This window comes from Spea bombifrons, chromosome 2 (genome assembly GCF_027358695.1).
Source record: "Spea bombifrons isolate aSpeBom1 chromosome 2, aSpeBom1.2.pri, whole genome shotgun sequence".
Taxonomy (NCBI): domain Eukaryota; kingdom Metazoa; phylum Chordata; class Amphibia; order Anura; family Pelobatidae; genus Spea; species Spea bombifrons.
In genome coordinates, this window is record NC_071088.1 from 113,339,487 (window position 1) to 113,366,938 (window position 27,452).

Below are 27,452 nucleotides of genomic sequence, written 5' to 3' on the forward strand. Positions count from 1 at the left end.
TATGTACTAACCTTACAAATAGCACCTGAACTTGAATTTTTCCCCCAAGGGGAAAATATTTTGAATCTTTTGAAAAGCTATGTCAATGACTTCCACATCGGTATTTATTCATGTAATTTATTCTTTGATGTTTCTGGATTCACACCCCTTTTCAGATCTTGCTAGGCTCGGTAGTAAGGGCAACTCTGTGCTGCTTATGGACTAGTAAAGTCTAAGCTGTAAATCTTAAAGAACATACAACAGTTTTAAAGACTAGTTGTGCATTTTATCATTCCATTAAATGTGGTGTTATATACATATTATAATCATATCATTATAGAACATGAAAAGATCAGTTGGCAGTGAGATACTTAATATCCTGTGGCCTTATGTTTATAGAAATCTTGTTATTCCTGGTTTAAGGGCTTTTGTTTTAAAATAAACTTATGTTTTAAAAAACAACGTATGGACTATATATTGCATTTGACAGTTCATTTTATGTTGAATACTGAATGTTATTTCTTGTGCAGGTTCTGCATCGCACTGGGCTCAGTAATCCAGATGGCCTGGCTGTCGACTGGGTTGGTGGTAACCTGTACTGGTGCGACAAAGGCAGAGACACCATTGAAGTTTCTAAACTAAATGGGGCGTATCGCACCGTACTGGTTAACTCTGGCCTGAGGGAACCACGTGCACTGGTGGTTGATGTACAGCATGGGTGAGTGTCCTGCCGGCCATAAAATGTTAAATCTCCTTCCACTGTACCTACAGATAGATGGCCATTCTGCTCAGGTTGCATACGGTGGCCATTTGACGTTGGCGAGATTGAGACTTCTATTCGATAGTTGATTGTTTTTGTTTTTAATCCTTTTCTTCAGTTACCTGTACTGGACTGACTGGGGAGACAACTCTCTCATTGGTAAGATTGGCATGGATGGCACCAACCGCAGCGTCATTGTGGACACCAAGATCACGTGGCCCAATGGCCTAACACTGGATTATGTCAACGGTAGAATATACTGGGCAGATGCCAGAGAGGACTACATTCAGTTTGCAGACCTTGATGGCAACAATCGGCACATAGGTACGCGGCACGTCTAAATGCAATGTACAGTCATTTATATTAACGCAAATATACAGGTTATTTACAGTTATTATACTGTTCCTGTGGTCATCGGGATCTTGGGAAAATTGGGGAGAGAGGCATCAAAAATGGGAGTAGTAAAACAGAGCATTTTAATAAAGATGTTCAGGTTCCTTGAAAATCCAAAAGAATAAGTGTGGTATGAATGAAGCTGGATGCAATGGAACGTATGCACCCGGGTTTATTAACCTTCTTGTTTCTCCCTACAGTGCTTAGTCAGGATATCCCGCACATTTTTGCTCTGACTCTGTTTGAGGATTACATATACTGGACAGATTGGGAGACCAAGTCTATAAACAGAGCTCACAAAACCAATGGATCAAACAAAACCATGCTGATCAGCACCCTCCACCGGCCAATGGACATCCATATCTACCACCTGTACCGCCAGCCAGACGGTGAGTTTACAGGTTTCGTAAAAACTATTGTATCATCTGGCCACTTCTATAACAGTCGTATCCATCCCATTTTACAGCAGCCGCGCAATTTGATGGTGCTATATAAAACAATAAATAATAACAAACAATTAGTCTAAAGCTCAGTTGTACATCATCAGGCTTCGGTTCTAGAGTATGTACTGAATTCACATCATAGTTGAGGAGTGAGGCTTTAGCGTGCGGCTTGTTAATTATACGTGTAATATTAATTTTGGTTGGGTTACAAAATGGTAAATATATATATGTGTGTATAACATTGCAGTTTAGATGTGGATGCACACACTCATGGTTATAATGCACTTGTGTAATAAAGTGCCTCTTCTGTTTCAGTTCCTAATCATCCCTGCAAAAAGAACAATGGCGGCTGCAGCAATCTGTGCCTTCTTGCTCCTGGTGGAGGATATAAGTGCGCATGTCCAACAAACTTCTACCTTGGAGCAGACGGGAAAACATGCGTGTCTAACTGCACCGCTAGCCAAGTACGTAAGCTGGGGCAAATACAGTTTACTTGTAACAGTGCCTGGGTCTGCAACATGCTACCTCCTCTCTGGCACTAAACACATCTTATTTGGTTGGAGCAAGATATAATTATACATCCAAATTGAAAATCATGTACATGACTTGGTCCCTTTTGTATTTTTTCTTCCTTGTTAGTTTGTCTGCAAAAATGACAAATGTATCCCGTTCTGGTGGAAGTGTGACACGGAGGATGATTGCGGAGACCGATCTGATGAGCCTGCTGACTGTCGTAAGTCCCATAACTCCTATCCCTCATTGTCTGGTCTACGGTTATTTGCTTTCTTGCCTTCATACTCGATCATGTTAAATATTGGTGAAAAACGTAAAAAAGCATAAACATGTTGTGATGTTTTTTTTTTTCTTCTCCCTGCAGCGGAATTCAAGTGCCGGCCTGGTCAGTTCCAATGCTCCACTGGAATCTGCACCAATCCTGCTTTTATCTGTGATGGAGACAATGACTGCCAGGACAACTCGGATGAAGCCAACTGCGGTAAGCCGCAGCTACTAGTTTTTTGTGTAACAAGTGATCTGATAATGTCTCGGCATTGTGTAATAGGCGTGTACAGTTTAAATGTAACATTGTAAACAACACATTGTTCAGAATTCTCAATTGTGTTGGCATAAATTCCGGCCAAATCGTGTGAATTAAAAGTACCACCTACAAAAAGTTTGTGCTCCTTAGACTTAGGATTTGTTCATATCATGGCAATGCTTTAGGAAGCAGTAATATTTATCCTCTACCTGGCATTGGTGCTTTTCAGAAAGTAACCATAGCTGTTGGTGTTGATGAATGTATTGTCTTTGAAAACGGTTCGCTATCTGTTTTTAGAAGGTCGGTGTCTTCTGTTTCTCACCTGCTGTTTCTTTGTACAGACATCCACGTGTGCCTTCCCAGCCAGTTCAAATGCACCAATACCAATCGCTGCATCCCTGGCATTTTCCGCTGCAATGGACAAGACAACTGTGGGGATGGAGAAGACGAGAAGGATTGCCGTGAGTGTATTAGTTGTAAAAGGGAAAGGTGCTCATCTAAAAGCTCCTTTGCTAATATAACCATTATTGGGCTTAATAATCACTTGGACTATAAGGTGGATTCACTATTCATGAGAAAAATGAAATTATGCTTAAAATGTTAAGGCGACTAAAGAATATAGCTTTTTCCACCAGTTATTAAAGCCACATCTGGTTAATTGAAGTCCTAGTACTGTGTGCATATCAAGATGCGTTGGCGCTTTTATTATGAAATAGAATTCCCAAGTTCTGTTTCAATACTTGGCTTATGGTCATGGTATTTATAGTTAACCAACAGCCAGGAAATGCATCCTGCTAGTTTTACCTTCGCTTGTGATATAGTGTTAATCAAACAAAGACAGTATTGATATCTATTGCCTCTGGCGCCTATGGTCCCTGTGACCTTCAGTCCACACAGAGAGGTGTATTCTCCATGGCTTCTTACGTTTATTACCAGCATACGGATATAAGCCCCGTGGGTTGTGAAGTGCGTCTGCATCTGAATTGTATTCTGTGGTTTTATTGAATATGTTAGGGGATGCTTACATTACTTACTTGCTTTCTCTTATTGCTTTAAAGCAGAGTCTATTTGATTTTGTTTCACTCTATTAAATATTGTTCTTTGTTCTCTCAGGGCGTATATAATTATATTTTAAGGATAGCTTCGCACAATGACTTTCTCAGAATTTCCTTTCTGCTATCACGGCTCCCGTTTGCTGCTGTTCCCCTTTGATCGTTCGCAGCAATAACGAAGCACACGACGTTTAGTGTGGAGGGATTTTTTTTGTTAGCGATAGAAATTGGCAGCTGAAAATGTTATGTAGCCACGTGCAGTCTTATGCCCTTCTTGGGTCTGTTATTATGTTAGTTTACAGTAAAGATGGTTGACTTTTCCAGAATCTAATGTTTGATTTTGCCCTTTTACAGCTGAAGTCACTTGTGCCCCCAACCAGTTCCAGTGTGCCATTAACAAGCGTTGTATCCCCCGTGTCTGGGTGTGCGACAGGGATAACGACTGCGTGGACGCATCCGATGAGCCAGATAACTGCAGTAAGAATAATTGACTGTGGCCATTTGTCCATTGGCAATGTGTGTGTGTGTGGGTGGGTATGTGAGGTTATTTTACTTTAAAGTTGACCCCTGTCCAACATGAGGTCTATAGTAAGAACAACGGCTCCTTCTCTAAGTGAATCTTTTATGTCTTATATCTTTTGGTGAATACATGTTGGCTTTGATACATGTATCAGGCTTTGATACATTTGCATTAAGCAGTTGTTATCGGGTGCCATTTAGTTGCCTCCCCCATGTGTAACAGCGTACAAGAGCGGTTTGCCCCATGTGCAGATTTTGGGTAGCATTCTCTTTCTGCTTCGCTCTTCAGCTCAGATGACCTGTGGAGTGGATGAATTCAGATGCAAAGATTCTGGCCGCTGCATCCCCGCTCGCTGGAAATGTGATGGGGAGGATGACTGTGGTGACAGCTCTGATGAACCGAAAGAAGAGTGTGGTAAGGGGATCCTACTTAAATCTGTATTTTAACATCCTTATATCTGTTTATTGTCTTCTCATTAAATCGGTCGCTAAATAATTGATACCGATCGAAGGATGATAATACTGAGTTTAAACTGCCCTTGGTGTAGTTAGGATGTCTATATTATTCATAACAATGTGCCCAGCCAGCTAAATATGTTTGCTTATTTCAGACGAGAGGACGTGTGAACCTTACCAGTTCCGCTGTAAGAACAACCGATGTGTCCCTGGCCGCTGGCAGTGTGATTATGACAATGACTGCGGTGACAACTCCGATGAAGAGACTTGCAGTACGTGCATCTCGGCTTCCTCTTGGTGTGCTAAATCTGTTTGTGTCATCAGTAGCCATCGTGATTATTTTATCATACATTTATTTTAAAACCCCCATAAGTTTCTCTCTAGCAGAAAGTATGAATGTAAACAGAATTAGATCAAATGAGCGCTATGCTTGCTTGATCTTACACTCATCAAGCACACCAGGCCCTCCTTCATATTACGCCACTCTCCATCTAAGCTCCTCCTTTTCCTTCCATTATGTGACATTAATTGGGCTGTGGGGGGTTAAGTAAATGGAGACACGCTGGAGAGTTAGATCACCCTGAAAATCCCTGCTTTCCATGGGGTGAGATTTTGAAGCTAGATCTACATAGGAATCTTCACCGGCTGTAACCTCCTCGATCGTGTTCATCTCCCATGTCATATGTCTGGGGTGTCGCGTGTTGCACAGAAGCTCACCTCTTGTTCTCACATGTTGTGTACTCGTGTTGATACCATTTCACCTCATGTTATGTTTTTCTCCATTTTAACACTGTCGTCCCTGGGGGCATCCAGAGGTAGGTGCCGAATAATCTTTACATTTAACATCAACTAACCATTCTGCTCCCTCTTTAGCCTTCCCTACTTGTGCGTTTCTTGCCCCTTCTCTTTTTTCTCCCCTGTGGTATGTCCCTAGCATGCCTCCTTAATACCCGGGACGGACCATAAGGTTACAAACTCAACATGCGCCTACAGAGTGACCAGGGATAGGGACCCCTCCTGACAACTGTTGCATTTCTATAGAAATTGTTGATGTTCAGTTATTTTATTTTCCGTTTAACTTGAAACTTAACCGAAGTACTAGGTCAGGCCAGACGGACTCGGAATTTGTCACTGCATGTGGCCTTTGACTCTTTATTTTATCCAACGAGCTAAGGGGACTGCTAAATTGACCCAGATGTTGCCTGTGCAGACCTTCTTCCCTGTCATATATGTTTCAAAATCTAGGAAAGAGATTTTGACCCATTTTTTTGTCCCTTGCTACGATAGCCAATTTGACATTTTTGTTTCAATACATATATTGTTCGTTGCCAAGGCCATCTGTATAATGCAATAAAGAAAAGTCCAAGCTTAGTTAAGATGATACATAGTAAAACTTTATTTAACTTTATGTAGGCATCACCCATAATTAGAGCGTTAAGAAATTAAGAAAGAGTCCCTGACTGATGAACAATTGGGTCCATTCGGCTTGGAGAGAGCTCTTGTCTGGTTTTTGTAATTTATGTTTAGCTTTGTGTTGGTTTGTGTGTATATGTATATCTAAAAAGCATATGCGTTTCTTTTAATTTTAGCTCCTCGTCCGTGTTCGGAAAGTGAATTTTCATGTGCCAACGGGCGGTGCATTGCTGGTCGTTGGAAGTGTGATGGAGACCATGACTGCATTGATGGCTCCGATGAGGTGAGGCTACACACGATGAGGAGGTGGTACAGTAGCATACACTGGGGGGGGTCTCTTCTTTAAACCACAAAATTGAGATGTTACTTTATCTTTTGCTGACCCTGTTGCTTGCACTCCGTGTAAAGTATGTCAATTAAGAGCTCTGTTCCTAATCATGGCTTTGTATGGTACATAAAAGACACAAGTCTGTTCTTGGTGTTGATTGAATGTTGCATTTCAGTGTCTTGGAGCCTTTCGGAGTGTTAAGCATTAAAGACATGTTATGATGTCTATCTGTAGTATAGGCATTGTCACATAATGAACCATGCTCGGTCTCTCTTCCCTCTCTAACAGAAAGACTGTAAGTTGCGCTGTGAGTTAGACCAGTTCCAGTGCAGTAATGGTCACTGTATTCCACACCGCTGGCGCTGCGATGCCGATGCAGATTGTATGGATGGCAGTGATGAAGAAAACTGCAATAACAGTGGTAAGTGTAAACCCTGTGCTGCAAGGGCAGGCATTTTGCTCATCAGAGGATGTCTTAAAGATACCTGGTTGAAAGAGAAATCTGGCCGCTTTATCTTGAACTACTGTAACTTGGGGTAATATCCGCTCACATAATCCGTCGAAATAGTCCCGTCATTAAAAACGTCTTCTTTCCAGTAGTTCGGACATGCCCTCTGGATGAGTTCCAGTGTAATAACACTCTCTGCAAACCACTGGCTTGGAAATGTGATGGAGAAGATGACTGTGGGGACAATTCTGACGAGAGACCAGAGGAATGCTGTGAGTTTATTGTTAGTCGGTTATAGGGCATTTGTGTTGGTGTGATAAAGTGGACCAACATGCCTTGAAATAAATGTCAATGTGTATGTTTGAAGACAACAAATTGTGTTTAATCTACCGTGCCTTCCCTGTTACTCACTAGACATCTTTTATGTCCTGTTAGTGAAATTCGTCTGCCCCCCCTATAGACAGTTCCGCTGCAGGAATGACCGCGTGTGCCTGCGGATGGAACGTGTCTGTGATGGAATTGATAATTGTGGAGATGGAACAGATGAAGAGAACTGCGGTAAGAAATACTGGATGTCATAGCACTTGCAGAATAAGTGCACAAAACGATTTATATAATAGAAACCCGTTCCTTGGCTCTCCTTGTATCCAGCATCGTGTGAGCGGAAGATTTTTAATCTTCCCTTTTTCAGGGCACTATTTGAACAGGGTGTAGCTGTAGGACTCCATAACGGCAAATTTCAAAATGAATGACATTTGTTCTATGGCATTGGTAGCCAACCTGGGACCCAAAGTCATTTTACATCTCCAAGAAATGAAGACGAAAGCTTGAGAGTAATGTGATATTTAGTGTAAGAACACCAGAGGAGTGTTCCTTAGCGGGCAGAATTTTACAACCTGCATCATTTTAGCTGGTGATGAACTAAAACGTTCCTCTGTCTCAAGATGGTGGTAGTTTTAGTCAACCTGCTACTTTAAAGAACATGTGGGACCTTTTATGCCTCAAGTGTTTCTCTCCATTGTATTGTTATTTTGTTGATAATGCTGGTTAACAAAACAGAGTATTCTTAAGGAATTAAAATCTTTTATAGATCCTTATATACAGCTGTCTGTATAGATAGATAGATAGATATTCGGCTTTGGCAGATGTTTGCTTCTCTTGACAAATGTAAATATTTTTCTGTATCTCTCTATGTGCTTCAGTGTTGACTTGGTGTTGAACATTCTTTGTGTCTCCCCGTGTTAGATTATGAGAAAAAGCCGAAGAGCTGTGATATGGCAAAGAAGGAGTTCCAGTGTAAAAACAAGAAGTGCATCGACTCGTCTCTGCGCTGTGACTTGTTTGACGACTGTGGGGATGGGTCAGACGAGGAAACCTGCTATCACGGTTAGTATAAGCACTGCTTGTACACTGGCTTAGTCAGGACATTGAGCTCAAAGAGTGGTGTTACAAGACATACACACTAACACCTTATCATACTGCCTTCTCAGTGATGCCCACGCTGTGTGTGAATTATAGTATTAGCATTATGTTGATATAAGAATGGCTATTTCATTTATTTCAGAGAATATGCACTTAGTATAGCTTAACACAAAATAGAACATTACAGATAAGCTGATGGGGATAATATCAGCAACTTCTGGAAATGATGCAGGGTAAGATGGTGAATAACCAGGAAACCTTGCAACACAAGGTCCAGGGTTTGATAGTAGGATGTTCCGTGGAAGAGAGAAAGATATGTTTCAAAAAGAAACGCAGATTGGATATTGGGTGAAAACAAAGTGTTCTTGTTATTTGTATGAGAACTGGGTGTGGTTTTTGTAAGAAGTCATTTAACATTATCGGTCCTGGAGTGTACACCAGACCATACACTAGAATCTAAGCCTCTGATCACATGTTAAAAGTACGAACTATGTCTTCTAGTATTCTCTACTAAAGACATCTTTTTGAATTTTGATCACTCGCACCCATCAAAGCTGGATTGGCCATCTACAACTTAAATTGTAGCAAAGCAGGGTGGGCCCAGGCACGGAATGATTTAGGATAGTTGGCGTATTATTCTCTGTTGGTGTTTGTAGTTTATTTAAAGAAGCAGCAAAAGTGTAGTATATCTTTCGCCACTGTTTTATCATGTGACTGCATGAAATGTTTTTTTGTTTGCAGACTTTACCAAACATGGTTGTCAGTCCAATAGCACCATTTGTGGAGAAGAAATGAAGTGTGTCCAGACAACGAACACAGTGTATTGTGTTTGTAAAGATGGTTTCCAGAAGATACCAGGAACCAATGCATGCAGAGGTATAGTTTTCTTTTCTTTAACCACAGGCCAAAAGGTTTTCTGGTGTAACCCAATTGACTTGTATATAAACCAGCATAATAATCTCCAATAAGAGGTAGTTATAACCCATTAAAACCTTTGATCTATACATTTGGTAGCTTCTGATAAACATGTAAGTTATGGTGAGACTCTGAGGTGTACTAAGTTGGTACACCAGATAATCTTTTACTTTTCCCCCCTCTTTAGATACCAACGAATGCCTGGCATTTGGCACATGTTCACAAGTCTGCAACAACACTAAGGGCTCCTACATGTGCACTTGTGCAAAAAGCTTTGTCAAGTCCAATCATTCATGCAAAGCAGATGGTAAGTGGTGCTGCCTGCCATTTCTGTAGTATCGCTGGTGTGTGGTGACAGACAATGCAAGGCTGGCTATAAAGCCAAGATGCCATTCACAGCCTGTATTGTATTTTTTTTCAGGTTCTGGTTCTAACCAGGTCCTCTACATTGCTGACGATAATGAAATCCGAAGCTTGTATCCGTTCAACCCCAACTCTGCATATGAGCAGGCTTTCAGAGGAGATGAGACCATACGTATTGATGCAATGGATGTGTATGTGAAGGGGAATAAGATTTACTGGAGTAACTGGCATACTGGCAAGATCTCCTATCGCGAACTTCATGGAACGTCATCCTCCACCAACTCTAACCGCAACAAGAGACAGATCGATGATGGCGTCACAGACCTCAATGTGAGTAGTGGAAAATATACCAGTCTTAAACACATCATCATGAAGCACAGTGAACACCTTAAAAACACTTTGCCGGTTTATTGGGTGTTCTAGTAACTAGCCATTATTTGCTGTTCGGTTATTCCCTTCAATAAAATGTGCAAATGGCTGCAAACCAACGACCCCATCTGGTTTTGATAACAGGGTTTGTCAGGAGCCAAAACCCCCATCAAAAGTTGATAATGTTAACATAAAGTGTTAACCATGTCTGAGCCAATATGATTTACTTGATTCATTCTACAGATCCCCGGTCTGAAGATGCCCAGAGGCATAGCCGTTGATTGGGTAGCTGGGAACATTTATTGGACTGACTCTGGTCGAGATGTCATCGAGGTGGCTCAGATGAAGGGTGAACATAGGAAGACCTTGATCTCTGGCATGATTGATGAACCTCATGCTATAGTGGTAGATCCTCTCAGAGGGTACGACTTTTTTTTTTAGTATTGAATGCTAAATATTACATAAACTCAAGCATTTATTTGATAACGCTGAGTGCGCATGAAGACAATATATTTGTACATATTGTACTTGGCAAAGCATAGGGAACATGGAACAATAATATTGGCATTTCTGTGATTAGCCAGAATAATAAAATATTTTCTGTTTACTTCAGAACCATGTACTGGTCTGACTGGGGCAATCATCCTAAGATCGAAACAGCAGCTATGGATGGCACCATGAGAGAGACATTGATAGAAGATGATATCCAGTGGCCCACAGGTATGCTTGAACCTGGGATTAGCACTTGCAGAATATTTCATGTATCCCGACCGGGGATTTATATCCTCTATCATCCTGAATCAGTGAAGATAAAGTAGGACTTGTAGTTAAGCAGATGTTCAATTAATAGTGTAGACTTTTTTTAGAAAATGCTTTTCTTTGGTCATTTGTTCATTATTTTTGGCTCCTGTGTTATAGGGTTAGCCGTGGATTATCACAATGAACGCCTGTACTGGGCAGATGCAAAATTATCAGTCATTGGAAGCATTCGCCTTAATGGAACTGATCGTGTGGTGGCCATTAATAACAAGAAAGGTAACAATGTTCACTGTTCAATGTACATGTAATTTATTTGCAATGTTGAATGTGAAATTGATTCTCCCCCAACCTCTTACGCTGCCTCTGTAATTTGCAAGGTTCGTGTGTGAAGGCATGCTGTATTAATTATGTATATTAATCTAAAGTTTTTGTTTATTGTAATCTTATAACCTGATTGCTGAAAAAGCTATGCAAAACTTCTGCATTGAATGAGAAGCTTGATTAAACTAAAAGGAGCATTAGATTCAAATGTTGTTTTTTCATAAAAAAAGAAGGGGAATAAAATGAAACCAGTAACAAAATGAAAAGTTTGTACCGCCTGTTTGTAAACATGATGTCTACCTTTCCAATCACAGGTCTCACACATCCCTTCAGCATCGACATTTTTGAGGATTACATCTACGGAGTGACATATGTGCACAATCTCATCTTCAAAGTGCACAAATTTGGGCATGGCCCCGTAACAAATTTGACTTGGGGGATAAACCATGTTACGGACGTGGTTCTGTACCATCAGTACAAACAGCCTGACGGTAAGAGGGAGCAGACGCAAGTTATTTAGTGACATCGTCTATGTGGTGGTGCCATGGAAAGTGCCATGCTTTGAGTATATAGTATTGTAGGCTGAAAAAAGTTCAACCTTGCTGTTGATCCAGAAGACGGCAAAAACCACTCACTGAAACAAGTTTAAAAAAAAAACAAAAAAACAACATGGCAATGTGCTATCTCGCTGGATCAACAAGCTATAACTATCCCTGTCCTTATAACCAATTATACCCCTATATAATCTTTATTGCAAGAAAAAAAGAGCTAGTCCACATTTAAATGTATGTATCACAATGTCTGCGGGTAGTGAATGCCACATATTTCATGTTCAGTCTGTAAATAACCCATTTCATTGCCCTAAGTGAAAATTGCTTTCTTTGATTTCTTTCTGAACGGATGATCTTGTTCTTAGCACAGTCCTATTTTTTTTTTTCATTGTAAACAAATTCTCTAGCCAAGGTGTTCGGTTCCTCGTATTAACTTTGTAGCCCACCTTTGAACAGGTGCCCAGATTTGCACTGCGTATTCGAGGTGGAGTATTACCAATGACTTATACAGAGGCAAAATTACTTTTCTTTGAGAGTCAATAATTTTTTTTTTTTATATATATAAACATGACCATATCTTTCTGGCCTTTGCAGCAGCTAACATTAAACACTGTTGCTAAGTTTATTGTCTACAATTATACAATTATTCCTAAGCCCTCCTCGTTTAACTATTTCCCTTAAAAAAAAAACATTTAAGGTATAATTTGTACATTTATTTATTTTCCCAAAATGCGTAACTTTGCATATGTCAACATTAAACTCACCTGCCACCTTGTTCGCAGGGAAGTAACATTTATTTCAGACAGAATTACCTTACCTAATTTTGGGGCATCTGTAAAGACCAATATGTGGCTTTTAGTACCCACTGCAAGTTTAAGAGAGACATTAAACAACAATGGGCCTAGGACAGACCCCCCTCGGAACTTCACTTACCACTTTTGTCCACTCCTGTCTGAATTGTATATGCATACAGATATACAGTATATCTAGATAAAATTAGTAGGCCGATTTAAATTTGAGAACGACTTACAAAAACTTAAGAATAATAATTTAAAATGTACATTTATAAAAACTGGCTAAATATTGACTATTTCCATTCCGTATTATGTGAATCTATAACGCTACGTACTCGTTCAACTAGCTACTGCTTTGTATTCTGATACGTTTTCCCCGGCTAGATTACACCCACTGGGGTGTCCCGATAATCACATTACCCTCTGTCTTAAACTGAATAATTCTATTGTTTGAAAAAAGAAATACATCTGGCAAAAGAGAGCAGGAAAACTACCTAAAGGAAAGACATGGAAAATCCTGAGATTAATTGGCTTTGTTTTGTGAGCAGCAAGAACTGCATTGTGAAAAAATAAATGGCCTGGTAAAGGTTCTGATCGGAGAACTATAACACTGTCCTTATCACTTTATGTTTGTGGTCTTTGAAATGCTGCCTTGGAATTTTAAAGAAGATAACCATGCAACCTCAGACATGGTCGTGGAAACATTGAATGAATGTCAGGCTAGCTTATATGTTTTCAGATCGTTTTGTATGTGACTCAGTTGCATTTAATATTCTCTTATTGCTCTTTCTCAGTGACCAACCCATGTGATCGTAAGAAATGTGAGTGGCTCTGCTTGCTGAGTCCAAGTGGGCCAGTGTGTACATGTCCCAATGGCAGGAGGCTTGACAATGGGACCTGCATGCTTATACCATCGCCTACACTGTCACCAGATGGTAAGTAACAAAGTGACGTACAGATTCGTGGTTTTAACCATTGCGTGTGTTATCCTATTGGATGAGACTGGTCCTATAGGCCTAGAATTGGTATTATGGTATCTTTTAAAATAAGTAAAAAAAAAAATAAAAAAAATATTGAAATATTAGTCTTTAAAAACTAAATTTTTTTATCTTTACAGCCCCCACCCCAGACAGCTGCGCTTTAGAGTGTCTAAACGGAGGCCAGTGCTTTCTTAATGCAAGGAAGCAACCAAAGTGTCGTTGCTTGCCCAGTTACGATGGGGAAAGGTGTGAAATTGACCAGTGTAAAGACTACTGCAAGAACGGAGGAATCTGTGCGCCATCTCTATCAGGTAATTAAGTCAAAGGTGCAAGCAAATAAATCTAGAATTGTGTTTAGCAAAATATTTATACCTAGTTATGAACTTCTAGAGGAAGCAAAAAAGACTAGACTAGACTCTTTAACGGTTTATCTTTCTATAAAATGTGGCATTATAGAAAGCTAACCATTTGTCATTTCTTTGAATGTTCTTGTGTGTTCTCCTATTTTTAGGAGTGAAAAGGTGGCTTTATCTATCTAGTCTCACCGGGGTCTGGTGAAATCTTATATTTATGAAAATCTAGTTGGATTAAATTCCTTTCCCCCCCCCAGCATTGGGCATCATTATCATCTTGTTTTGCCACAGAAGAAAGTGCCATTGGTTTTGCCCTTTCTCGATTTTCATTAAATTCCGTATTCAGGTGATACTGCTTAGAAAGGCGAGGAAAAAGATTAATATCATAGAAATAAAATAAGGTATTGTGCTGACAGATTTAGAACAGATTTGCGATGTTATAAATTGCTTTAATTTCTCAAATGCAAAGAATGTGCTGCTTCTCTGTGATCGACCGGTTTCAGAATCGCATTCGGTTTAAGCAGTTTTCATCATCTTGGTTACTTCTTTAATATGTAGGTCATTCAAACGAATAAGGAAAGACATCGTAAATTCAACAAAGGGAATTGTTATAGCTTTTCAAATCCAGAACCACAGTGAAATCCAAATATAATATTTATCACCATCGGTAATACAGACAGATTGCAGAAGTAATGAAACGTGCAAATATTTGCATAGGAAAATAGTTGCCTGATTATTACAACGTTATGATGGCTGTACCGTTCTCCAGACTTACTAGCCTATTAAAGCTCGCTCGTTTACATTTCATTCCCACCAGGCATGCCAACCTGTCGCTGTCCCACTGGGTTTACTGGTCCTAAATGCCTGCAGCAAGTGTGTACTGCCGACTACTGTCAAAACAACGCCACGTGCTCCGTGAATCTAGGCAACCAGCCCAACTGTCGCTGCTTGGGAGACTACATCGGAGACAAGTGTCAATATCGTAAGGACAGAGTTAACATCGCCATCCATATCCGCATGTCGTATATCAGGCGTGTTCTATGTGTCTTATCAGTAAATCTAGCTGCTGTCGGGCATTTTAAGGGGGAGGGGTCTCAAAATGGGTAAAACCCAACAGATTTACAATCATTGCTAAAACAAAGTGCCAATAAGCCTAACAACTGCAAATCTCGAAACCCAAGCCTGTGTTTTTGCTGCACTCAATAAAAATAACAATGCCAAGGTGACCTACTGTGATAACAAATGGCTGACCTAGAGGATTCCTAGATTTGTTTACCAACATTTGGAAGGATAATTTATCGGTACAAGAATTTGTGTGATAAAGACCCACCTGAGAGTAGCTGTTGCTGCGTTTTGATCCCAACCCCACTTCTGTCCTGTTGTAGGGAAGTGTTCGGATTACTGCCAGAACGGAGGAACCTGCCAGCTGACAGCCAACGGAACCAAGCAGTGCCGCTGTACGCCAGGATTTGAGGGCCCCCGCTGCGAAGTTGACCGATGTACCCGCTGCAAAGATGGCAAATGCAGTACACTAAACGGCAATGTGATCTGTGTGTATGTATCATCGCGTGCATTTTTCAGCAAAAAATTGAAATGACTTTGCAATTGCACCTCGACCAAACCACTGTGTAGAGCGTAGGACTGTATAGAGTTTTAAACAAGTTTGTACGTGGCATTGACCTACACTGTTCTTTAACGTCTAGCAATGTGATAGTATAAACAAATGAATTATGCCTCTCTTTCCGCATTCAGGGAGTCTAATTGAATTGCTCATTTAGTCTGTGTCTTGATCATTCTCCAGCTGCATTATACATACGGTTGCAGGACCAAGCCATTGCTTTTTTGTAATTATTACTAAATTATTTTAATAGAAGGTGAGAGGGAATTAAAGACATGCCCTAAAGTTGTCTTCTTTGTGTTGAAGTAAACATTCCCAACATGCTAAGCCTCTCCGAATTTAATGGTAATGTGCTGTTAGACAAACCTTCAGCGGTATCTTCTGGCCACCAGGGCTAGGGTATCAGTCCACTGTAGCTGTGCCAAAAATGTAATGCTTACATTTAGTGTTTTTTGGCAGGGAGTGTGGAATTCTCACATTGTCGTCCCACAAGTAGTGGACATTAGCTACAAGTATTTATTAAGAGCAATAGTGCACTGATTCATTTAACTGGCTATTCTCTGCCTGGAGCCTGCATTACAGAGTTCAGGTGGAATTCCGTAATTAAATGTTAATTTCCTTTTGCAGGTGTACAGATGGACGGATTGGAAAATCTTGCCTGACATGCGACAACTATTGTTTGAATGGAGGGACCTGCACTATTAACCGACTGACGGAGATGCCAGAGTGCCAGTAAGAACTAACAGATCTTGGTGATGATGGTGGGAATGATGGGTGTTACAACACTTAATATAGGTGGCTTGAAATGGAGATGGGGGCACTAAAATACCTCTTCTAGTGGCCAGAAATCTTTACTGAAACGTGTTATTTCCCTGCCATAAAGTGGTGGGGCAACATAAGCTTTGTGGGTATTGCATGGTTGTGTATACATTATTGTACAAAACATCTCATGAAACTGTACAGAAACATATGCCTTAGAACCTCAGATGTATTACAGTAATGGATCTTCACTTCTGTTTCTTTGGTGCTGGCAAACTAGGCAGATTGTTTCTATGAAGAAAAAAAAAAACCTTTGCTTTTCTCCATTTCTAGATGTCCTCCAGAAAGGACGGGCTCTGTGTGTGAAACATCTGTCGGCATGAAGCAGCAAAGCAGTAGTAAGTATATTCTTGATGTCTGTATGAAGTTTTCATATGGAGGATGAAAAAGGTGCATGAAGAGGAAAAAAGTGAAAATGCGTTCCGAGGAAAGATGTTTCCTTTGCTTGTATGGCATTTCCATTTAGGATACATTATTATTTGAGTTGACTTGGAGTCCTTACACAACTTTAGGCTATACAGGTTGATTGGCCATGGTGCTCGGATAAATCAGACACTAGCCTTTTACATTTCATCTTGCTTGAATCAGTTCTACTTTGATTGCAGCTTGGTTGACAGGATTCTGATCACAATACACTACAATCAGTTCTAGACTTAATCCCGATTCCAAGTTTAATCTAAAAAATGTACAGCAGGAAGCTACCATATAAAGCAATTTACAGAGTGTATTATATATTCTGTATGCTATTTGCACGGGAAAACATAACTCCATATTGAAATTCTATATTGAAAGTATAATTACCATACATAGCATCTAACAATCTCTTATTTTGGTACAATGCTCTCACATGTTTTAATTATAAATAAATATATTACTTATAAATGTGGTTTGTGTTGGTCTATAATGCTGTCCATTATCAGGAGAATGAAATCTACGACATGCTTTGATCAACTAAAAATAACCAATTTCATAAAAAGCACATGGATTCATTACAATATTGTTGTGGTTTTTATATGGCCTTACATAATGTAAAGTGAAGTCGGCAAGATGAAACTGAACTCTCATGCACACTCTTAAGTGAATGAATGTGTGACTGCCCAGTGCTTAGGGATTATGTAACATTTTAATGAGCTATTGCAATTTTTGGTTGAAAATTCGTTTTTTTTTATCCCCAGGTACTGCCTCCATTGTTATTCCCATCATAATAATCCTCCTGCTTGTCCTTGTTGGTGTTGGAATTTTCTTCTGGTACAGACATAGGATGAGCGGGTAAGAATATTCCACCACATACACGATGGGTGCATTTTATGATTAAAAAAAAAAAAAAGTGGGGAGCTGTCTTACTCCGTCAACATAGGAAGCAAATACCTTCTTTTTTAGTGTGTTGTGACCTCATCATACAGACCAAATCTTTGCATTCAATTCTTTATGTTGTCCTGATGATAAGGAGAGATTGTTTTTTGATATACATACATTATATCCACAGAGCTAAAGGCTTCCAACATCAACGTATGACTAATGGAGCCATGAATGTGGAGATTGGCAATCCAACCTATAAAATGTACGAGGGAGAGCCTGATGATGACGTGGGAGAGTTGCTGGACGCAGACTTCACTTTGGATCCAGACAAGGTAACAAAACTCACCCTATCCACTTAAAATTTGATACTTCTTAGTTAATATCCCAAAGGAAGTGCTTTCTGTCTTTTATATACACTGAGGAAGTGCTTTCTGTCTTTTATATACACTGAGGAAGTGCTTTCCATCTTTTATATACACTGAGGAAGTGCTTTCCATCTTTTATATACACCGACCTGATCACTTACCTCTTGGTATTACCTCTTGGTATTGATGCTAAGGTAGTTATTTAGGATGCACGTAAGTTGTAAGACGGAATGAAGACATGTCCGTTGCTCTATAGGTGAATCTGGTTGGGCATCAAGGTCTTTAAAAATAGGTTTCACCTGACTAAATGTGAGAACCTGTATACTGTAGTCACAAGTCTGAACTAAATGAAGGTGTTATTTTATTGGCAATATTCGTTCTAAACTTCTGTTTATTGTTCACAACACATCAGAAATTGGACAAAAAAAGTATTTCACTTCAGTAGTAGTGTCACTTACGGCCATTATTATTACTGCTGTAATACTTTTTTTTTGTTAAGTTACATGCAATGATTAATATTAATATATAAATTTTGGTCTAGCTTCATGATATGTATTTTGTTTTTGTTTTTCTACTTCTCAGCCTACAAACTTCACTAACCCGGTCTACGCCACCCTGTACATGGGCGCTCACAACAGCCGAAACTCGCTAGCCAGTACAGATGAAAAGAGGGAGCTGCTGTCTCGCGGAGGAGATGACGACTTCTCCGACCCTTTGGCATAGGGTTGAGATTTTAATAGAAAAGAAAAAGAAAAAAAATAGCTAAAAACTTTTTAAAAAAATATGGAGAAAACACACACACAACCTAGTGGTGTATAAAGTGTATAAATGAAGGACTACTTTTATATTTGATCTCAGTATTATAAATATATTTTTTTTCCCTTTGCCATTTATTTCTGGAAACTGTCTACATTCCCCTCAGTTCCGCACCCATCCCTGCTCGGACGCTGCCTGTAATGGGACTCTGTAGTTTGCACAAAAGTGGAAAGCAGATCTCGTCAGCCAGAATAGGCGTCGAAGACTAGGAACTGGTGGAAGATACAAAGGAGGCAGGTTGTTTTTAAAAAAAAAGCTAAAGAACCCACAAGTGATGAGAGGGCAATTTTAATCATTATCAAGGGCTGGCCTTCTAACCAAGACTGTTACGATATATTTTATCCATTTTGAAAATCACCTGGACGGTACATACAACGTAAGAAGAGGATGACTTGCCAGCTCTCTTTATGTATTTCATTTTCACCTTATTTTGTTTATTTGCTTCATCTTTTAGCTATGGAACGCGGCAAATCATTCTTTAAATTGTTTTTATTTTTTTGAGATGATGGAAATGGGGCAGTGTTTTTCAGGAAGGAACATTTGAAGAGAATGTTCTCGAGTGCTGAGAGGGTTTTGTGCAATGTCACTTTCACAACAATGAAATGGGAAGCGATATTGTTTGTATCCTATCCACACTGCTTAGGTTCAACGATTGTATTTGGTTATTTTAATAAATACACTTTTCAGGTTACCGGGAACTCCTGCACAGCCATGAAGAAGCTGCTTTTAAAAGGTCTTATTTTGTCTGGAGTCTAGAAAGCAGATATTGTGCCCTCCTTGTAGACTGGAAGAAGACTCAACCTAGTAGGAGTCATAACATGAAAGAATACACTAAAGCCATGAGATATAACTAGGGCTTTATAGTCACTATCCTGCTACAGTATGATCTAGCCGTTTGTCTTTTTCGATTACTTTTCCTCGATTCATAAATAAAGTTATGAGGTTGTCGGCGGTATGACTTCTAGGGCACTTATAAGACATCCCCCCCAGACAGTCTGTACTATCTGCCATTTTTGAATTTGTGGAAGAAGCAGTGCTACAAAATACATACCTGTATATAAGTACACTTTTTAAAACAATTGTTTTATAGTTTTATTGCTGTCTTAAAAGAGCAAAAATGTCTCCACCTTTTCGTAGGTTCACTTAACGATTGTCACTAAAAATGCCTTTTGTATTGCTTTTTGAAGTCAGATGAGCAACACTTTTTGCCTAGTAAACCACAAACAATCACGTAGATCACTTCTTATAGAATGCTATTATTATGGATGAAATCAGTATTATTATTATTCATAAACTTACATGGTTTTGCAGCACTGCTTTCTTGCCTCAATAAGGATGTATGTTGTCTAACTGGCCACTATCTTATCTTAAAGGGGTAACTTTCTTTGAAGAAGCCCCCTTTTGGCCCATTGAAACACGCTTTCCATGACGACTGCTTTTCCAATGCCTTTCCTGTTTTTTCCCCTTTTTAATACTTGCTTTAACAGTAATAGTTTACTGCTTTTATATTTTTTTTTCCCGAGGGCTTCACAGGAGTTTGCACATTCATAATAAAATATTGTTTGTATTAACCTTTATCGTTATTGCACACATAGCAGTATGTTGTATTTTTCTTTTTTAATTCCTTGCTTGAGATTGACGAGCTGAGGAGGGTATGGTACTTTTCCCGCTTTTTTCTCGCTGCTCTTGCACTCACAGAAATTATGGGGCTTCTAGAAGAAAACTGTGAATGAGGCAAAAATAATAATAATAATAATATGGTGACCTTCTCATTTTGGAATGTTTAGACTGATAACATTTCAGCAGCTGCTACCTTTCTAGAAAAACACATCTTTGATTGTATGGCCTGTGGGAGCTCGGGTAAAGAAACTGTTGTGGGCTGTTTCTGAGATGAGATATCTGTAAAATACACATTTGTTTATTTGCACACGATCAACGGAGTAAGGAATATCTGGTTGCCTTTCTAGTGTACGTAGGGTGGTTATTCAAGAATTCATAACCGTTCACTATAAAAATGTAATAGTCCAGAAACAAAGTTTAGTTCCTAGAGTCAATCTAAAGTTATGATGTGAATATCCTATACATGTTTTTAGTGTGCGTGAAGATAACCCCAGACATGTTACTCCATATTGAAGTCATACAACAGGGTCATATACTGCACTATTGCCGAGGTGTGAAGTAAGAAAGTTGTTAAAGAAATAAATCCATTCTACATTTGATGAATTTAAGAACAGATGAGTCCAAGGGAACGCTTTCTGTCCTATCCTGTGCTAAGACATTGACCAGATTCTAGTACTTGTTCATCATATCCAAGATCATGTGCAAACATAATAGACACGGACAACATTATAGGTGTGCAAAATCACAGTAGCGTAGGATATTTTGCGGCCATTGTATCGGGGAGAATAACTATTTCTAACACAAAATTGCACTAGAATTTCTCTGTATAAATACTGCTCTTGCTTTGTCATCCGAGATCTTTTTAATTTTCCATTCTTGAGGTTTGTGGTCAGGTGTGGGGTTATGACATCAACATTGATAAGCGCACGGGTCAACGATGATAATCACAACGGGTATGCTTTCAGTTATAGAAAGATTGGAGCACAATCTAGAATTACACCTAACACACCCCTCCAAATCTGGCCTGTATAAACCGTTCTAACAAGTATTTTTATATCCTTCTGTTGTGTGGGTATTTTTCATTTAAAATAATGAGCAGGAAATCATTCCTCTTACTTTGGTTTTCTCATATGTGCTTACGGTACCTAAAGTTAATACATTTTTTGTTTTGTTTTTTAAATCTGTCTGGAAAGCACTCAATTCATAATCTTTTATTGGGCTGAATTGAGGGAAGGCAGGGTTACAAAGAGTTTTAATAATTTTTGCTGGATTACTTTACATCTTAAATAACACAGAATATTGTTATAAATAAAATGAAAAATTATACTGAATTGCGTGTTAGCTTTTATTTCTGATATAGTTTATTGGTGTTTCTGATCGTATTAGAATGTCTGCATATCGGATCAACATAAATCCTTTCTTGATTATTACAAGAAAAACATACATACACATATTAGTTACCTTTTCAAATTGCTTTTCAAAAAGAATTTACATTCTTACCAAGTGTGCAAAATAGAAAGTGTCGTTAAAGAAGACTTTTAAAGAAAGCAAAGATATGTTTTCAGTGCTCCCAAATTTGAGAAATAACTGGCACCAAATCATCATTAAGACACTCATGCAACCCATCTGCTTTGATTCTAACACCTAAGGAAATCTTTAGGTTCTTGTCAGAGAGGTTAGTTATTTTAAATGTTTTATTGTTCTTAAAAAATAATCATGCAGATCCTGAGGACAGGAAGCTAAGACGGTTGCTTTTAAGTGGTGTTTTTTTTTGTTATATATTTTTATATATATAATATATATATATATTTATATATATATATATATATACCCCCACAAACCATATAAATATTATGTTATATTGATTATTATTTTCATAATATGGACAGAAGGAGAAGAAAACCTTTCAAAATTCCATGAATCTTTCATTCCACCCATCAATAAAACTCAAAATGAATTTCCCAAAACATGAGCTTCCTAGACTGCGCCATAACGGTCACCACTGGCTCACTCCGCGCTTCTGTGTAGAGAGAACCCACGGACCGGTTCCGCTACCTTCACAATAAAAGCTTTCATCCCAATCGCACAAAACAAGGCGTCAGCTACAGCCAGGCTATCGGATACCACCGTATTTTCTCTGACACAGAGGACCGAGATGAACACCTAGGCGCGCTGGCACAGTCTATTCAGAGGAAGGGCTACAGGGAAAAAACTATATCTGAAAAATTAAATCTGCTCTAAGAACACCACGGGAAAGGCTTCCAGAGTACAAAAAAAGGAAAACACGAGCAGGATCCTTCTGGTAGTTACCTGCAACCCAACTCTTGAGGAAATAGATTATTAAATACCTAAAGCCAGTACTCTCAGAGGACCCCATACTGAAAAATATATTTCCTCAGCCCCCGATACTGGCAATTAAACGACCACCAAACCTGAGGAAAAGATTGGTCTGCAGCAAACTGGCCCCAGAATAGGAGCATACACAGAATGGAACTGTACCATGCAACAAATCCCGCTGCAAACTTTGCCAACATATATGCAACACAGCCAGTCACAACAACAAAACATACATCATCAACGATTCATAGTCATGTACATCTGCAAACGTGGTGTACATGATACAATGTTCAGCGTGTGACAAAGGGTGCTACATTGGGGAAACGGGGCTTAAGCTGCACCTCAGAATGAACCTGCACCGAAGCTCGATAAAAACCATGAGGAAGACAACTATTGCACCCCGGTAGGACATCATTTCACACAGAACAATCACTCCATCCAAATATTTACTGGGAATAGTTTGCATAAGAGACAAATTCATTCAAAGGTTTTCATCTCCTTTGGTCCTGGAATAGTTAGAAGCAGTGAGTTGTCTACAGCTACATTTTTGTTGCCCTACATACTCCTACCCAACACATTTGGCACTCTATAGGTAAAATAGACCGTAATGCTAAGACAACTAAGACTTCCTATGGCGTGTAACCATTTATTTAAGAAGTATATTATAGTCCACACTGAGACGGCTGTATTTAGTTTGAACTTAATACAGCTTTGCAGTTTTGCAACTGCTTTCAGCGTCCACTTTCTCATATTATTAGAATAGAATATACTTTTAACCGTTTACATTTCAGTGTGTGCCGCTGACAAATCTGGAGATTACATGGTGCAGCCTGCATCTATATACACGTCCTAGAAATGCAGTAATAATGATTTAGAAAGATGGATTCGACTGAGATCTACAGGTAATTTGCACGCATTCAAATCCAAAACAGATTCCGATATGCATTCAACATGAAAACCCTGCAGATCTTAAAATGAAAAATACATAGGTTTTAACGAGTTACACAATACACTAGTGTGTAACAAAACATGGGCACTTTCGCCATGTGGAAATCATCTATAAATACTGAATGCTAACAGATGGTATAAATGGGACAGCTTATAACCGGATAAAAAGTTTTAAAGGCTTTGCCCTTAATTGCAATTTTTTCAAGTTTATTAAATGGCCCTTCAGAACAAATAGAAAATAATGTTATATAATATCATGTCTCTTTTTCTCTGGATTGAGAATAAGGATTCTTCAAATTTAAGGGTCCAACAGTAAAAATATATGGTTTTCAAAGAATTATTCCTGAACATTAGTTTTGTATAGTCTGCATGAAAGGTTAATTAACATCTTTGATGAAGAACAATATATCTGTCCTCATAACAATGGGCCTTTGTGACAGAGAATAGCAGGGCCGGCCCGACAACGGAGCCGAGTGGGGCAACCGCTCCTTTTTTTTTTTAAAGCCGAGAAGAGAGAGAGAGAGAGAGAGGGCACCGAGTGGTTTTATCTTACCAAGTTGTCAGTACCCGCTCAGCGCCCCTCTCTCTCTCCTCTGCGAGCCCTCTAGCTCGGTCTGGGTGCTGGCTTGTAATGTTGAGTGCTGGAAGATGACTTCATCTCCGGCGCTCAGCATTACAAGCCGGCACCGAGACCGAGCAGGGAGACTCACCGCAGGACTGCTGAAAGGGGGGGGGGAGAGGAAGGGTATATAATGGGGGGGCGGCAGGGAGAGGAAGGGTAGATAATGGGGGGGGCAGAGAGAGGAAGGGTAGATAATGGGGGGGAGCCGGCATTTTAAACTTCGCCCCAGGCGGCATTTTGTCTTTGGCCGGCCCTGGAGAATAGCATAAAACGTCTTCCATGCTAAATCTCAGCACTCGAGCAAGGTGTCTGATCCTCAGCAAACTTGGGCTATCTAACGACAGCCTGACAGACACATTAACTATGACACAGATTATTGTGCGGAACTTCAAACATATATTTTCTGTGATGTCGTATAAACAGCAGACCATCTAATAGAGACCCCCCGCCACAAAAAAATGCCCTGATCGCCTGAACGGTGCATAACTCATAAAAAAAAAAAAAAGAAAATTAAAATAAAAAAATGTTTTTGTTTTTCTCTCCTATGGTTGCAGAATGACACCGTTTTATAAATCTAGTCTTTGTAGCAACTAATGGTTTGTGACTTCTTAATGGCTGTGCTGATTTCTTTTTTTCAAGTCAACTCTACTGCAGTGAATGGTATGTTAGTGTAGTGTGTGTTTTGTGCACATTTAGGTTGCATTAGTGCATTTGCCAACTGGTATTTAGTTTCTCACCAGCTTCCATGTGTTAACTACCCCAAACCTACAGGAAACTTGTGTCTGTCGCAAGAAACCCCTAAAATAACAGCAGACAACACACAGGGTTTAATTCGTATTGGCACGTTCTTGTCTTTACCTCTGGCCAAACATGCTCATTACGCTACTGCAAAGTGTCTGCTCCATCTACTGTCCTGGAGGTAGAATAGCACCTCGGATGAACTTAATATGTGGGTGTTAGTTTAGAGCAGCGGTTCTCAACCTGTGGGTCGCTACCTATTTGGGGGTCGAACGACCCTTTCAGAAGGGGTCGCTTAAGACCATCGGAAAACACATATTTCACAATATATAATTACATAATTTTATGGTTGGGGGTCACCACAACATGAGGAACTGTATTTAAGGGTCACGGCATTAGGAAGGTTGAGAACCACTGGTTTAGAGGAATAGCAAAATTAACCCCTTAAGGTTATTTTATAATGATTTCCAAAAAGAAAAACTTTCATGCTTTTGCTATGTCTTTATTCCCCACTAATTAACTAATTTACCACCACAAATAATATATTGGGTTTTTTTTTTTACTGAATATACCGTACTTAAGGGTTAAGAGTTAGGGGATAGTGTAAAGTGTTAGGTTAGATGTTAGGGTTGGGTTACAGTTACAGTTATAACAGTTATAGTCAGGGCCCTACAATGGAGCCGAGTGGGGCAATTGCTCCAGGCGGCACTTTTGAAGGGGCGGCCCCAAGCCTTTTTTTTTTTAAAGCGGAGAAGAGAGAGGGGCGCCGAGTGGTTTTCGCTTACCCACTCGGCACCCCTCTCCTCTGCGAGCCCTCTAGCTCGGTGCCGGCTTGTAATGCTTAGCGCCGGAAGATGACGTCATTTCCGGCGCTCATCATTACAAGCCGGCACCGAGACTGAGCAGGGAGACTCGCCGCAAGACTGCTGAAAGGTAAGTACAAAGGGGGGGATAGGGTAGATAATAGGGAGAGAGAGGAAGGGTAGATAATGGGGGGGGCGGCACTTTAAACTTCGCCCCAGGCGGCATTATGCCTTGGGCCGGCACTGGTTATAGTGTTAGTGATAGGTTTGATGGTCAGATTAGGTCACTGGCTATTGATTGCTAGACTAATCAATGATAAGTGACCAAAAGGGTTAATAATAAGTGGTCAGTATTTTATTAAGATATATATGCACTATTATGCATTATATTTGTATTTCTGTTTTTTCCGTTACATGTTACCGCCCAGCAACTACTTATAAAGGGTGAGTTTTTTAAAAAAATATTTATTTTAGTGTGCCACACTTTTATGGTGCGAAAGCGCCAGAATATATACATATATGACATATTATTTTTTAATTTGGCATTTAATGTTGCTTTCAAAAATATATTTGAAAAATATATATATACCGTTTTTAATTAACAATAATACAGGACAGTGGGATCTAAATGCAATGCAGTTCTTTAGCCGCCAGATGGCGCTGCAACACTTTAACTGCTGCTGCATTACCTCTATAACATCATTAGGAAATTGATGAAGAATTGGCAGCAATGTAAAATTCTAAAACTTCAGAGTTCTATGCCTCCTGAGGTTTTTAAAACCAGAAACAAATTTCTGAATCTTTGACCTGGATTGCAAACTACAATAACTTTGAGTTGAGCGCATACATCAAAAAAAATGTATACCATTCCTTCCTTGTTTTAGGCATACCTTCTAAATTCACAGCTCCCAATAGTCCCGATTTATTTAAGATAGTTCCGTTTTTTGAGGTTTGTCCCACATATTGGTGATCTTGTTCTGAAACAGTTTCTTCTATTATCCGCCTGCGCAGTCCTTTCTTTCTCACACACTGCGTCCCTGGTCATTGGCACGCAGTACAGTGAGGCAGATAGACTTGGAGGACCAGGCCAGAAATTTGGTGAGCGGTGAGAAGTAAAGTAAGGGAGAGAGTGAATCAGATTACAAAGTGTAAATATAAAATACACTCTTCTTAATATCATAGTCACAAAGACACCTGTAAAAAAAATATATATACGGTATATTACATAATTACATTATAAAACCACATAATAGGCTGAGGTAACTGTTTGCCCCGTAATCATAACTCTAGCCATATCTCATAAAACCAAAGTGTCCCTCTGCTCATTTGAAATATTGGAAGGTATCCAGAGCCTTACCATGGGAGGGGAACTCACAGTAACCCAGACACCCACACTATCAAAAATACATACACATGAACACTCACACTAACACACGCAGAGAAACTCACACTAACATAAACAAATACATGCAATAACATATCCAAACACACACACACTTATATTAACATACAGAACCATATTAACATACCCAGACACACATACACACACACACACACACTTCCCCTAACAAACCCAGCCACACACTTACACGAACATACACAAACACACACGCTGCTTCCCAGAGACACACCGCCCCTAGTATCTGTGTGTTGAAGCTATTTTAGCGCATTGCCAAATCGAGCTTTCCTTTCCTGGGCTTACAGAATGTTTGGTGTCTAGAATGAATGACATAAGCATAAGTATTAAAGTAATGTATGTATAAACTGCTACAAAAGCTGACAGGAAAACCGGTGCTTCACTGAGAGACTCCAG

General features: G+C 39.5%; 1 protein-coding gene across 2 annotated transcripts in view; it reads left to right on the top strand.

The window, feature by feature from the left end:
* LRP1 (LDL receptor related protein 1) overlaps positions 1–20,785 on the top strand; it is a 132,392-nt gene extending 111,607 nt beyond the window's left edge. Inside the window, exons 59-89 of one of the 2 annotated variants that reach the window (XM_053455716.1) lie at positions 510–697; positions 858–1,063; positions 1,333–1,521; positions 1,891–2,039; positions 2,215–2,308; positions 2,453–2,569; positions 2,953–3,072; positions 4,018–4,140; positions 4,472–4,597; positions 4,794–4,910; positions 6,228–6,334; positions 6,668–6,800; positions 6,977–7,099; positions 7,263–7,385; positions 8,073–8,213; positions 8,991–9,125; positions 9,352–9,471; positions 9,586–9,857; positions 10,140–10,318; positions 10,510–10,616; positions 10,815–10,931; positions 11,291–11,467; positions 13,116–13,256; positions 13,439–13,612; positions 14,472–14,636; positions 15,040–15,208; positions 15,900–16,004; positions 16,365–16,429; positions 17,267–17,360; positions 17,578–17,722; positions 18,338–20,785. In XM_053455716.1, coding sequence (XP_053311691.1) covers positions 510–697; positions 858–1,063; positions 1,333–1,521; positions 1,891–2,039; positions 2,215–2,308; positions 2,453–2,569; positions 2,953–3,072; positions 4,018–4,140; positions 4,472–4,597; positions 4,794–4,910; positions 6,228–6,334; positions 6,668–6,800; positions 6,977–7,099; positions 7,263–7,385; positions 8,073–8,213; positions 8,991–9,125; positions 9,352–9,471; positions 9,586–9,857; positions 10,140–10,318; positions 10,510–10,616; positions 10,815–10,931; positions 11,291–11,467; positions 13,116–13,256; positions 13,439–13,612; positions 14,472–14,636; positions 15,040–15,208; positions 15,900–16,004; positions 16,365–16,429; positions 17,267–17,360; positions 17,578–17,722; positions 18,338–18,478 — 4,362 coding nt within the window. In that variant the 3' untranslated portion in view covers positions 18,479–20,785. The remainder of the gene's footprint in view (positions 1–509; positions 698–857; positions 1,064–1,332; positions 1,522–1,890; positions 2,040–2,214; positions 2,309–2,452; positions 2,570–2,952; positions 3,073–4,017; positions 4,141–4,471; positions 4,598–4,793; positions 4,911–6,227; positions 6,335–6,667; positions 6,801–6,976; positions 7,100–7,262; positions 7,386–8,072; positions 8,214–8,990; positions 9,126–9,351; positions 9,472–9,585; positions 9,858–10,139; positions 10,319–10,509; positions 10,617–10,814; positions 10,932–11,290; positions 11,468–13,115; positions 13,257–13,438; positions 13,613–14,471; positions 14,637–15,039; positions 15,209–15,899; positions 16,005–16,364; positions 16,430–17,266; positions 17,361–17,577; positions 17,723–18,337) is intronic. The other variant, XM_053455717.1, reaches the window with a different exon arrangement.
* Positions 20,786–27,452: the final 6,667 nt, after the last annotated feature.